We start from the raw sequence: 13,305 nt of genomic DNA, 5'->3' as shown, positions 1-13,305 counted from the left end.
TCTCAGAAAACCACTAGACATACTTTCTTATGGTGATGAATAAAACTAATGTTACAAGCAGTTCAACGTCATACGCTCACAAAACTCAATTACAAGGCAAAAGCCGCAAAAGTGGGTTTACCTCATTTTCTTATCATTTCTGGTTCTCTTTCTACACTCTCGTTTCTCGACAGAATATTGCTTCTTAATTAACAAATTGCACATTGCTGTTTTCACGGCTTCGGCAGCTGCCAAGAACACCTTTTCATCAATTGAAATACTTCCCTGCAACTTCTCCAGCAGTTTTGCTCCACCAGGTATTTCACAATCCCCCAGAACAACTGGCTCCTGCTCCAATGAATCGGGACTGCTTTTTCTAAAACCAGATATCACTTTTACTCGTGACAAAGACGAGTGATCAGAACCACTCAACTTAGAGGCACCTGTTACCATCCACAATAATCCTCCAGAAATGCTGCTGCCTAGGCTTGTAGGAATGAAATTCTCCCCCACAATTGAAACCACCTGTCAAAATCAACAGATATACACGAAATATTAGTTACTTGTGCATTTCAGTAATCATACTTCTGCATTTAGGCGTTTAGCCTCTTCTGGATAAACCAGAAAGTTTGGTTAACTCAAGGAATATCCTATCAAAACAAGACAAATTCTGCGCCACATTTGATTTGGGTAAAAGGCTGCTGTGGATAAGAAAATTGCAGATTACTATATAATGTCAAGCACAGGTAATGAAACAGATCTCTAAGGTACGCAAGTAAAACCATCCTTTAGACAATTGGAAAGTCGCTTTGTTGTTGTTTAAGTTATAGAATTTACCTTGACAACAGAAAGAGTCTCAGATGGAAGGTTGCAGCTCAACAACATTATTCCTTGCAAACTAGAACATAGAACACTATGCATGTTATTATAATTAAACAAACACAAGAATCATTGAAGGCGAAGAAAATCACTAATACAGAATACTCAAAATCTCACCTTTGAATGGCCACTGCAATAAGGGTACAATCTGGGATTGTGCATATATCAGTAACAGTTGAACAGTTAGCTTCACTTGTGTCAAACTTTAATTGTTCTGCCTTCAATAAGCAAGTACAAGTAAAACCAAGTGAGATACAATGGATAACAACAAAATCCAAATAAAACCAATTGTGGTGGCACCCGAGCTTCCAAAATACCAATTGCCTTTCCTTCTAATCAATGTACCCAAAACTCTGATTCCACGATCATTTTCCCCATTGTGTCTTTATGGAAAATGGAAAATGGAAAATGGAAAAGCAGTCATTTAATACAATTAAAGAAAGGAACTTTTCTTTTAGAGGAGCAGAAGAGAAAGAAAGAGAGACCAAGGGGATCTATGAACAACAGAGTTGAATGATATTTTTTCCAAGATTAGCAAAACATCATCAGGAATCTCCAGTAAATTTCATAACGAGAGATACCTTTGCACCAACTTCACAAGTATCAAGAAGGGATCCAGATATAACATCCCACATGCGAACCTGAAGAAGCAACACTAGTCCATTTTTCACCAAATTTTGCAACTTAAAAAGTTAAAGCACAAGATGAAAACAACTTTGCAGATTAATTAAACAAAATTCTTAATACTCACAGTTGAATCACCACTTCCAGACACAAGAATACCCTGCAAATAATCTGGAGTGCAAATGAAGGCAAGGCAAGAAACAAACCTGTAAACAGATTAATTTAAATGAACAACTATCTTTAATTATACAAATAGAATTCTATATTTCTCAGAGAAAATAATGGATACATATCAAATCTGGTTGCTAAAGAGTATTTTGCACAGTTAGATAATCAACCTACTTGAGTACTTGACTAGGGATCAAGCAAGTATGGGCATGCCAACGCCCTGTGATTCAGCACTAAAATTTTGTTCAAAAGAGATTGTCTTAAACCAAAAAACCGCATACAGTACCCTTCCATTATGTACAAATCACACCAATGCAAGAGAAACATGTGATCATAAAAACTCACTCACTCCTTATGACCAAGACAAAAGCTTTGAATCTCATGAGCTCCATCTAATGGCTTCTTGGGAAACACTGTAACCTGTCAATAGAAAAATCATGTAAAATAGTGCTATATCAAGCAATATACTATCATGGTTATACAAAGGGTGGACAATGATGGTTTACACGAATTTTAAAATCTCTGTCGGCGCTAACAATAAACCGTCCATCTGGTGAAAACTCCTGTAAATAGGACACCGTAAGTATTTGGTATCTATCGGGCGAACCATGTTGGCAACAACAAGTATGTACCAATAGAAGTGGTAATAATCCTTGAAAGTGGAAAACAATGAATTCACAAATAACATTGCACGTTGAATAGGATTCAGAATAGCCACTCAATTACCAAGCTAGTAATGATGCTACAATAATGACCAAGCAATGGAACTGCCTTCCTGTTAAGAGGAGCTTCACTTCCATCAACCCCTGGAAGATCCACCACCCAAACCACTCCAAATTTGTCAGCAAAACAAACATGAAGACCATCATTGCTTACGGCAAGAGCACTCACTCTCTTTTCAGAATACCTGCCATTTAGTGTATTCATAATTCATCACTAAAACAAAGTAAACTTTCCACAAACATAACAGGAATTAGAACAAGAAGAAGAAAAAAAGCCAGTTGGGTTGTTTAAGAACTTACACAGTAGAAATACAGCGCCAAGACTCGGTAGACCAAACCTTGACAAGCTTGTCATCTCCAGCAGATACAAAGAGCTTTCCGTTTGCTCCATATTTAATAGCTCTTATTGAATCATTATGAGAAGCACCGCCAGATTCATCCACCAAAGTAACAGCGCAATCTTCTCTGCGAACGACCAAATTAAAAAAAAAAAAAGAAAAAAGCTCATTTCTTTACAAAATTTGAGTGAACAAAAATTGATTTGAAGTATGAGAGCAGGGGGAGAAGAAGAGGGGAAGAGAGTGCTTACGGCACATTGAAGACACGAAGGTCCGACCCGACGGAGACTGCAACGGAGTTCTGGGTCGGGTGGACGGCAATAAGGGCGGGAGCAACTTCCACGTCTTTATTGTTTTGTTTACTTTCTTCCATTTGAGTATCTTGCTCCGTTTTGTTGATGTCGTCGTGTTCACACTCTTCAATTGGAGGATCTTCCATGCTTGCGCCTCGCCGTCGAAACTAAAGGGCGGAGGTCTCTAGGGTTTTAGTGGTGTTTAAGCTTACCGGTGGGCTTTCAAGTCATCGGGCTCTTAAGTTATAAGCCCATCTTCGTAGTTGTATCTTTTTAAATGGAATTTATTAAATAAAAAATAAAATTCACGACTACAATAGTATGGTTTTTATTGAAGAGTTTTGATCATACACATGAACATGATGTTGAATAAGCAAATGGTTGTCCAGTGAAATCCTAAGAGAGGAAAATTAATTGTCACTGATTGAAAAGTAGAGTAATTATTGATGTAGCAATATTTGATGCATGAGCTTGAGCATGGAGTCGTAAAATGAAAAGGGCAAAAAGCAAGGCGAAAGAATATTTATGGCTTACAAAACGAACATAAGGTAGCCAATAAAACGATCATTTCTCGTCTCCAATAGGAGGAATTCAATGCCTCGACAAGAGTACACTTTTCACAACAAAACCAACTGCTCTAAAAAACAGTGAGACACTTAAATTCTTAGCTGAGTACAGCCAAAAATTGTTCCTCGGCATTTTGTCATTGGAGCTGCTTGACGCCATGTCGGTCTATCACCGCCAACTGTCCAGCTGTCCACATCAGACATTGGTTTGATATCCCAATTAAATCGGTCAGGGCCAATCACCCCTCCTATCACGTAAATTTCATCTCCTAGTCCCGTCATCGCAAACCCGATTCTCCTACGAAACTCCGAGGCAGAAATCACCACCTTTCTCACTTCCTTTTCCTGCTTGAAAATAAGTCCATGGCTCATCACGTAGAGGGCTCCCTGAACAACTGCCATTGGACCCTGGAGCCAACCATAATCCTCCACTGTCCACCCAGACCCCATATGGTCCAAGACTTGCACTGTAGATAATCCCTTGTGCAAGACATGCACCTTTCCTCCAATAACTAATCCTGAGCATGCTGAATTATGAGTGCGGTGGAGATCAGGTATTGGAATCCACACATCCTTCTCAGGATCATACATTTCTGCTTGAGATATAGATTTTCTGCAGCTGGTGAAGCCACCAGCAACGATGACCTTTCCCTTCAAAACGCAGCATGCAAACATGGCACGAGGTAAGATCATAGATGCACGTTGAGCCCACCGACGCATTATAGGATCATATGACCAAACTTCATCAGTTGCAAAACTCCCATCTTGATCACCAGTTGATGGGTCCACAGCATCACTCCCACCACCAAGCACAAACAGCTTTCCACCAGTTGAGACCACACCAAAGTGGGCAAGGTGCCTGATCTTTGAGGGAAGGACAGGAAGAGAAATCCAAAGGTCGCGGAGAGGATCATACATCTGCCATAAATTCTCTGGATCAAAGGCGCACACACACAGAAGTTCCTCTGCTGAGCCAACCTCCTGTCGAGCCTTAAACAGCTCAGGGCTATGAATGGCAGCTCTCCAGGAACGAGAAACAAGCTCCAACTTAGGATAAAGGTAGAAGGGAACCCGTGCTATGCACCTAAGGGCAACAGCATCTGGAAGACCTTCAATTAATCCAGACATACTAACCAAGGTTTCATCTGATTCCAGCGATTCTTCACTAACAAATTTTTGCTATGTCAATCACAGCAATGGAATATGCAATCTGAAAGAGCAAATTTGGAACTCGTATTTTAGAACCAAATGAATTTCAGAAATAAGTTGTTAATTAAAGTCCAGTTGGATCTCAATGAAAAGAATTACTGCATTGGTTTTCAACAGCATTAGCAACACAATTAGAATTATTGAAATCATTGAAAATAGCAGTGTTAGGCACCATCTCAGTGTCACCAACATCGGCAAAAAAGATAGCAATCATGCCATGGTGTGAAGGTGAAACAAAAAGAAAGAGCAACTATAACATCAAAATTTAAATCTTTCCTTTAACAAGCAAAATTCTCCAAAAGACACCCAAAGGATATTGAAATCCCTATGAAAGAAAAAGTTTCACTTTCAATGTGGGCAAAGTCAACTTGGGAGTAAAAATAGAGACTTCATACAGTTATGTTTATTTAAGTGTGAAGTCATGCTTTCACAATAAAATTCCTTTTTGAATACCAAAGCAAACAACAAAATGTAATCCATTTTTTATTTGTCTATGCAACATAGCTCATGAGCAAAAAAATTGAACTACAGTCCTTATGTTGAAATAAAATAACTAGCTCCATTGCATATTTTGTTTTATGGCAATGAAAGCTAATGATCAAGCAGACATCGCAACAACATATCTAGGGGTATTTCATCAGTGAACTTTTCATACCAAGAGTTCCAAGTGTAAGAAATCATCTCATCAACAGTTTTTAAGTGCCTGAAGAAGCATAAAAGGCTTGGTGGTTTAAGAAATGAAGGAAAAACCAACTGATTAACCCAAAAAGACAAATGTGCCTTAATGGAAATTACCTGCATTTAACATACTTGTTAATATGATAAAATAGCATGTAATTTAACTCCCTAAGACTTCATTTCCATGCTTGAGTGATGTAGCCGAAAGGTTTAGGGCAATTAGAACCCAACAATTAGAGTTAGAATAGAGTTGATTATGTTGGAACAATAGAAAGATAATTGAATTTTCAAAAAAAACCTCTTGAATAGATATTCAAAAAACAAAAGATGATAATAATAATCTTCTACTTAAGATACCTATTTATAATAGTTAAGGTAAATCCTAATCAAATAGTAATTCTAATCTTAAATAAATACTTAAAGTACTAAAATTCTAATAAAGATAAGAAAAAGAATCTCAAACTAAACAAAATAAAGAAAATAAAATCCTAAGCTAACGAAAATATTAAATAAAATAAAATTCTTAATGCGCCTGCATCAGTCCCCTCAGGTTAGAAAAACTCGGCTCCGACGAGTTGGCCTTAATACACTCCTCATAGGTGGCAGGATTTACTTGTTTCAATTTCTTTTCATTACCACATTCAGCTCCAAAATTTTTAACAGATAAATACCCAGTGATTTTGCTGATCTTGTTGTTTGTACAACTTGAAATTGCTGATTTCTTAATCTCTTCTTTAAGTGAATATAAAGTATACATCTTGTTATCTTTGTAGAAGGAATAGGTATTTGGCTTCGTCTTGTGGTCCATATCGTGATCATACAACCACGGTCTACCAATAAAAATATGACCAACATCCATTGGCACAACATCACATAAGGCCTCATCATCCAAGTTGTCTCCCATAGTGAATTTCAGCAAACATTGAGTATTTATCGGTACTTCGTGTCCCTTCTTTATCCATCTAATCTTGTAAGGATGAGGATGTTTGCTTGTAAGAAGCTTCAATTTGTCTACTGCCTCTTTTGAAATAGTATTTTGCACGCTTTCTCCATCAATAACGATATCACACACTTTACCTTCACAAACAACATGTGTGCAAAAAATACTTCGCCTCCTCTAATCTTCTTCTTCCTCATTGATTGTTGTAGTCATCACTCTTTGTACCACCAAGGACTCACCTTGTACAGGATACACATCAATTTCCTCTATTTCCTCGTCATATTTATCATAAATGGGTTCTAATTCCTCCTTAAATTCTACTAAGTTTACCCTTCTTTGTGGGCAAGCAAAAGAAGTGTGTCCCTTCTCCCCACAAGTAAAACATCGAATATGAGAATTACTGCATCGTTTATTTGTAGAAGAACCAGAACTGTTTTGTCGACCATAAGGCATTATACTCTTGCCTTTATCGTTCTTTTCAACATTGGTTGCAACCCCATTAGTTTTATTAGTTGTGGTAGCCTCTTGATAATTTTGTTGGGATGTTTGGTAACCTTGTCTTGCTCCAAAATCATTTTGCCAATCGGTGCCATATAAAGCCTTTCTAGCACCGTAGCGTGAAACCTTTCTTTCTGCTGATAAGGCATATTGACGAGCATCTTCAATGTTGTACAAACGAACTACTCCCATCTCGTCTCTAATAGAATGATTTAAACCAGCAAGATAACGAGAAGTAATTTGTTCGTTACTCTCAGCTAACCCAACCCGAATTGATAGGTTATTGAACTCCGATGTATACTCCTCAACGGTTATGTTATTTTACCTAAAACAATGAAACTTTTCATATAATTTCATAGTATAATCAGCAAGTAAAAATTACTTTCGTAATTTGCTTTTTATGTGTTCCCAAGTGCTGATTTTAAGCTTACCTTGTCGTGCACGTTTCTCTTCAACTCTCTTCCACCATTGAAGTGCAGTACCCTTCAATTTCAACTTCACAAATAATACTTTTCGATTTTCCGTCATAGGTTTTTATTCAAAGTAATTTTTCAAACTAGCTTCCCAATCCAAATATTCCTCCGCATGAAATTTTTCATGAAAATCAATTACTTCGATCCTGATTCCTCCACCGTTTAAATCAAGAGCATGTAATAACCGACCCTCCAATCCAATTCTTGCCGCTTGATTGGCGAGTCCATCTTCATGAAAGGGGTTCTCATTCTCAAATTCATCATCATCCTCGAGATCGTGAATTTCAAGGGGGTTGTGGTCACCTTCCGGATTCTCCATTCGGGCTTTCACTGATTCCTAACGTTGTAAGGCTTGCACAGCCCGGGTCAAGTCATCAATCGTTCTCCGCATCTCTGCCAACTCAGCTTGTTGGGGCTGATTGCCTCTACGTCGACCTCTGCCTCAACCAACCATAGTCTCCTAGCGCAAATCCTTACAAGATAGTAAGATCGTTTGCTCTGATACCACTTAATGTAGCCGAAAGGTTTAGGGCAATTAAAACTCAACAATTAGGGTTAGAATAAGGTTGATTGTGTTAGAACAATAGAAAGATAATCGGGTTTTCAAAAAAAACCTCTTGAATAGATATTCAAAATAACAAAATATGATAATAATAATCTTCTACCTAATATACCTATTTATAATAGTTAAGATAAATCCTAATCAAATAGTAATTCTAATCTTAAATAAAGACTTAAAAAACTAAAATTCTAATAAAGATAGGAAAAAAAATCTCAAACTAAACAAAATAAAGAAAATAAAATCCTAAGCTAACGAAAATACTAAATAAAATAAAATTCTTAATGCGCCTGCATCATTAGGACTGCGGTATGCATGAAATATTTCCAAATAAGAAACAAAGAGGTAGGAAAACATGACATTCTAATTATCATAGTCTTTCCATCAAACAAAACATACAACTGCAGCAACAGCTGTAAGATACCATCATAGAAGTTGCTTTATTGGAAAAAAAGCAGCATTTTTTTCAAAAGAATGGCCCACCACATTCTGTTTCAGAAAAAAAAAATAGTTCAAGTAGAAACAACAAAAGGAGTCTCATGTATATCTACCATCTATTAATTAATACAAATGTGAGGCTTCCAGCCTACTATCTTAAAAAATACTAATCCCTTAACTAATGCACCTTCCACAATTACCGAAACAAAGCCCAGAAGTTTTTTCTTGGTTTCTATATTAACTTTCTCCTCTAGAGAGAAGATATTTTCTTAACAAAGGGTGGAGAGATGGAAAGGAAAGAGAATCCAAAATACTCGTAAAGGAGAAGACAAACAAAAGAAGTGGGGTGGATGGAAGAAAACAACCTTTTGGAAGAGTTCAAATAATGACAATGAGTAATCTCAGACATATAATTTGATTTAACACATCTTTTGCATCCAAACTTCTAAGCAAGTAGGAAGAATGTGGATAACACCTTCAGATATTCACCACTGGATACTTGGATTTACAATTTGCAAATGTATAAATGTCAAGTATAGAGCCCAGCTACGAATTTTAGTCCATGGATTTCAGACTTCCGGCATTATCCAAATTTTTACAGTAAAAAACTCTTACCAAAGAATTGCTCCTAAATGAAAACTTAACTCAAAGGCCCAACCTTTTAAAGCACTAACATTGCAAGTCATTATAAAGTTTTGTCCTTCAGCTCATTTTCAGAGCACTTGTGAAAGCTAATACTTTGAGAAAACTCTGGAAGATCCTCCAAGAAATAAATTAATATTGAAACTGAATTCCAGTTCCTACCTGTGTAATGCATCAGTTTATACTTATCTGCAAAAACATAGCAGATAAGTTACCATAGCTGAGAGACTAGACTGTAATGACTGACAAACAATCTATTTTCTTCTCCTCAGGCAGACTTATCTAACAAATGATACTGCACTGAATTCGACAAACAAGAAATAATATATATATTTCATGAAATTTGGCTCAAATAGAAACCCAGATCAGAAATTATATTGCAATAAGCTTCAACCACAAGCTACCACTAATATATGCATATGAATTCGGAAACTTTAAAGATCTAGGATAATATCTTTACATTGTTCAAGTATCAATATTTATATAAGCATAAGCAATTTAAAAGAAGAAAGGCAACAATTCCGACATCAAAATATGATCCACGCCAAAACCCTGACTTCACAGTAAAATGGACACATTTCCACAAACGACAAGCACAAGAATCTAGCACATTTACAAACAAAAGTGGCATCAGAATACATTTCATTGCCCCGAATCAACCGAATTTCACCATCACAGACAAACAGACTTCTATTTCACTTTATCAACCTTTTAATCCTAACCCAGAAAAAAAATCAAAACATCAAATTGCGAACAAAACCCTAAAATTTCAGCCGTATGAACAAAAAGAAACTTGCTATTAAAAAGGACTGCAACCAACGTCCCTGCACTTTCAGATAAACCCCACTTATAATTCAGCATAAGGAAGAAAGGGTATTCCATAATTTGAAAATTAAATTCAAATTCTAAGGAACTGCCAACAAATATCGGTTAAAAAATAGGCCAGTGAGGAAAAATGGCTCAAATTCTAAAGCGTCTTAAATGAACAAAGCGAAGATGCCTTACCTGAAAGCCAAGACCCCGCAAAGAAGAAAAAATTTGAGCTTCGTTGTTGAGAGAGAGGGGGGGTGGTAAGGGGAGGGAGAGGGAAGAGAGAAAGCGAAACGGCAGCGTGTAATTGCCTGAGAAGAGAAGATATGCGGCGGAGAGAGAGAGAGAGAGACTTTTCACAGCTAAGGAAACGCTGAGTTACAAAAACAATTTTTTTCCTTTTTCCTTTTTTTTTTCTTTTTCACTAATCTTATTAGGATTTTGTAGATTGATTATTTGATTGAACTTAATAAAGACTTTTGTTTTTTTGGAAGTAGTAACAAAGACTTTTGGTTAAAATATATATATATATATAAAGAATAAAGATGTTTTTTTTAATTTTACGAAAACTATTTTTTAGGTTTCCTTAAATAAAAAAAAAACTTTTTTGGTTCTAATTTTAGGACACCTCTCTACAACAAACAGAATAAAGCGTGTGGATATTCCACTTCGGATGGCGTTTTCTTTACTCTCTAATTTCATTTTTTGTTGACACGTACACGGCACGTGTTGAAAATGACCCTTTGTTTTTTCACATTTTCCTACTGGTTATTTATTTTATTGTTTTCTTTTCTAAGCATCTAAAAATCAAACTATGGAAAAGAAACTATCTACTATCTTGTAGCCATTTGGTACAAGTAAAGGGCTACCCAACTCTAACTTCAACATAAGATAAAATTTTAGGATACATTTGCACCCAATTTTTCATAAAAAAAAATTAATGTATTATGATAAAAATAACTAGGCCATGATAATATTAACTTTCAAAAATTGGGTAGGTTGGGTAGAGAGTCATACTTCAACCATAATACTCTTGGTAAGCAAAATATATATATATACACATACAATAGGTGTAAATGCATTAAATCTCAAAAGAATATATCTTGAAAAAAAAAAAAGAGTTCCCAAGTATTTAAATTAGGTGAGTTCGGTAATCCAGTTAATTTAGCAAAATTTAATTACAAGTAATCGGGTTTGAATTTATCGGAAAACAATCAAGGAAAGGCCTAAGGAGGATTAGATAAGCCTATGGTCTATATATTAATACTAGACTACCAGTAATATAGGTGCATATCTTGAAGCTAATTTACACCCAAAAAGAAAGAAAATCATTAAATTTGTGACTTTAATTTGACATTTACTGATGCACACTGACAAATATGTGGCAGCGATGCAAATGTGGGTGAACTCTTTCTCTCATTGTACATGAATGAGTTCGTCCTATAATTAAGTTAGGTGCAGGTGCATGGGGTTTAATTTCTTGGCTCGCTCACATCGCATCACAATGGATCAATATCTTTATTGATGGTGTTTGAATATTGACGTTGATTGATGACTTGACCTAATTGATTGATAAACACGACTTTCTAGAGTTAATTTTCGCTAACCCCTTGTGTATTGGGTTGGTCTTTGCTCGGGCCCAGTCCTGGACCAAACCCAGAGTCTTTGGCCAGGAGCCGGCTTTGACCGGAAACTCCTCATAAATTTTGCTGTCAAATTCGTACTAACTTCCTTTTGAATATGACAAGCGACATTTCTTAAAGCGTCTAGGTTACCATCAACGTGTCTTAAGTCCTAAGTTTTGCTTTCTAAGCGTGACATTATGATTTCAATCTGAAAGTTATGCCTCTGCTTAGTACACCAGTGATAATTTACTCTCAAGATCTTATGACTAAGCGTGCTATATTTATGAAAATGCAAAATATATTTTTATTAGAATTTTAGAAATCTGAAGAAAACCAAATAACCCAATACAATCCCCAAGAAATTATTCCTCCGAATAATTTAATAACACATCTTTAAATCAACAAAGAAAAAACTGCACTCCTTATGTATCTACTAAAATGGTGGTAACAGAGGGTCCATCAGGGGCATAATGTGACGGAAGCTTAGACGGTGATAAAGCTTGAAGCCTGGAAAGCGATGAAGAGCAAGACGAAGAGCTTTGAAAATGAGAGCTTAGTGGAGTTCCCAGTTGATATGCCATCGTCTGTTGTTGGAACAGTCTTAGACGCACCACCTGTACCAACAGAACAAACATGTGCATATAAGTCTAATTTATAGAATTGTAGCTAACGCTATTGGGATTCCAAAATTTACATGTTAGCAAGTTAAAAGCACTCGTTACTTCTTATACCTGAAGGAGAATCTGATGTTCCTGATGGGGAGTCGGCGGGAGAAGAAGCTTTAGATTAACAAAATATCAATCAATCAGAACGTAGAAATTGAACCAGAGCAGAAATGTTCAGAGAATTTTCTTTCCTTGCTAAAAAGAGAGTTCTAAGGAAACTTAATTTTCTTACCATTGCACTGGCTAGCAGGGGGAGTCTTAACATTGCAAGCTGTTGGGAGAGCCATGGCCTGAGTCTGATTAACACTGACTCCAAGTGATGAGGCACCACCGTTAAGGACCTCGCAGAGGCACTGAGGCTGTGACCTCACAACATTAGCAAGCTGGGAGCAGCATGAAGAAGATGGCTTGGATGAGTTTCCTTGTATATAATCCAGGCATGGAGACATGCTAACAAGCACATTGGTGCAACTTGAACTTGATTGTGCCACAGCTCCTGTCCATAAAGTCGCTGCAACTATAACCACCGCCGCAAGCATTGCTCCCTTCATGCTTCTAGCTGCCATTGCTTGTTGTAGGATTTGCTTGGGACAACTTGGAGTTTTTAAGTCTTGAAATGTTAAAAGTGAGGGAAGTCTGGGTCAACGGACTATTGTATGTGGCTTGTAGGGAGAAGACAGGGGGTATGGTTTATAAAGGGGAAATGTGACCAAAGGGAGGCAGCTGTGCTTTGTATTGTTCACCAACTTTTCCTACTTCATAGCAGATTCTTTGGTAAACAACTCCAACTTTGGAACTTTATAAAATGAGTTTATAATAAAGTCAGCCTTAAAGTGTCTCTCTCTATTTTATTCAGATGGTGGGTTGCACTCCTTTAAAGAATATGCAATGCATCAGATATCAAATTTTCTTTTCTGTTAAAGCGGGCTAAAAGGATTTATACCTACTACTTTATTATATGCAAGGCTATGGCGAGAGTATTTTCCTTGAAAGCTGTATAATGAACACGTGGAAGCAAGAAATTCCAGAATCCACCAATCAACCTGATAAAGGCAACATAGACATTTCTTTTCCAAGACAATATAAATTCAGCGAAGCAAAATCCAAGAGGGCTCCTTTAAAGAATAAAGAAAAAGAAAAGGTCGGTTGGGTGGTGTTTATTAGGGTTAGATCTATTTTGGATTTGCTAAAACAGGGAA

General features: G+C 36.7%; 3 protein-coding genes across 3 annotated transcripts; all 3 read right to left on the bottom strand.

The window, feature by feature from the left end:
* TRM82 (Transducin/WD40 repeat-like superfamily protein) lies at positions 1-3,228 on the bottom strand. Its single transcript, XM_018127967.2, has 10 exons — positions 2,962-3,228; positions 2,673-2,837; positions 2,377-2,557; positions 2,157-2,213; positions 2,000-2,070; positions 1,610-1,688; positions 1,440-1,499; positions 976-1,076; positions 817-877; positions 1-504 (listed from the first exon to the last, which is right to left on the bottom strand). The coding sequence occupies exons 1-10, from the start codon at positions 3,147-3,149 to the stop codon at positions 118-120; spliced, it is 1,350 nt and encodes a 449-aa protein (XP_017983456.2). The 5' UTR covers positions 3,150-3,228; the 3' UTR covers positions 1-117.
* Positions 3,229-3,552: 324 nt separating this feature from the next.
* On the bottom strand, positions 3,553-10,254 carry LOC18613313 (Galactose oxidase/kelch repeat superfamily protein). The gene is made up of 2 exons (XM_018127970.2): positions 10,012-10,254; positions 3,553-4,779 (listed from the first exon to the last, which is right to left on the bottom strand). Exon 2 carries the CDS (start codon positions 4,695-4,697, stop codon positions 3,660-3,662), a length of 1,038 nt encoding a protein of 345 aa, XP_017983459.2. The 5' UTR covers positions 4,698-4,779; positions 10,012-10,254; the 3' UTR covers positions 3,553-3,659.
* Positions 10,255-11,721: 1,467 nt separating this feature from the next.
* Positions 11,722-12,783, bottom strand: LOC18613312 (non-specific lipid transfer protein GPI-anchored 26-like). Its single transcript, XM_007050489.3, has 3 exons — positions 12,339-12,783; positions 12,173-12,220; positions 11,722-12,055 (listed from the first exon to the last, which is right to left on the bottom strand). Exons 1-3 carry the CDS (start codon positions 12,670-12,672, stop codon positions 11,925-11,927), a joined length of 513 nt encoding a protein of 170 aa, XP_007050551.1. The 5' UTR covers positions 12,673-12,783; the 3' UTR covers positions 11,722-11,924.
* Positions 12,784-13,305: the final 522 nt, after the last annotated feature.

The sequence above is a fragment of the Theobroma cacao genome, chromosome 1 (assembly GCF_053813885.1).
Source record: "Theobroma cacao isolate CCN51 chromosome 1, ASM5381388v1, whole genome shotgun sequence".
NCBI classification, from domain to species: Eukaryota; Viridiplantae; Streptophyta; class Magnoliopsida; order Malvales; family Malvaceae; genus Theobroma; species Theobroma cacao.
Note: the sequence above shows the minus strand (reverse complement) of the source record. Positions and strands in the feature narration are given on the sequence as shown.

Bases quoted from the DNA above. Each gene is read 5' to 3' on its own strand.
- TRM82 (XM_018127967.2), bottom strand. From the start codon at position 3,149: ATGGAAGATCCTCCAATTGAAGAGTGTGAACACGACGACATCAACAAA. The intron at 2,558-2,672 runs GTAAGTTCTTAA...ACTAAATGGCAG, and splicing joins TGGCGCTGTATTTCTACTGT to GTATTCTGAAAAGAGAGTGA. The intron at 1,689-1,999 runs GTGAGTGAGTTT...ATCTGTTTACAG, and splicing joins TTTTGTCTTGGTCATAAGGA to GTTTGTTTCTTGCCTTGCCT.
- LOC18613313 (XM_018127970.2), bottom strand. From the start codon at position 4,697: ATGTCTGGATTAATTGAAGGTCTTCCAGATGCTGTTGCCCTTAGGTGC.
- LOC18613312 (XM_007050489.3), bottom strand. From the start codon at position 12,672: ATGGCAGCTAGAAGCATGAAGGGAGCAATGCTTGCGGCGGTGGTTATA. The intron at 12,221-12,338 runs GTAAGAAAATTA...GTTAATCTAAAG, and splicing joins CCCTGCTAGCCAGTGCAATG to CTTCTTCTCCCGCCGACTCC. The intron at 12,056-12,172 runs GTATAAGAAGTA...CTGTTGGTACAG, and splicing joins AACATCAGATTCTCCTTCAG to GTGGTGCGTCTAAGACTGTT.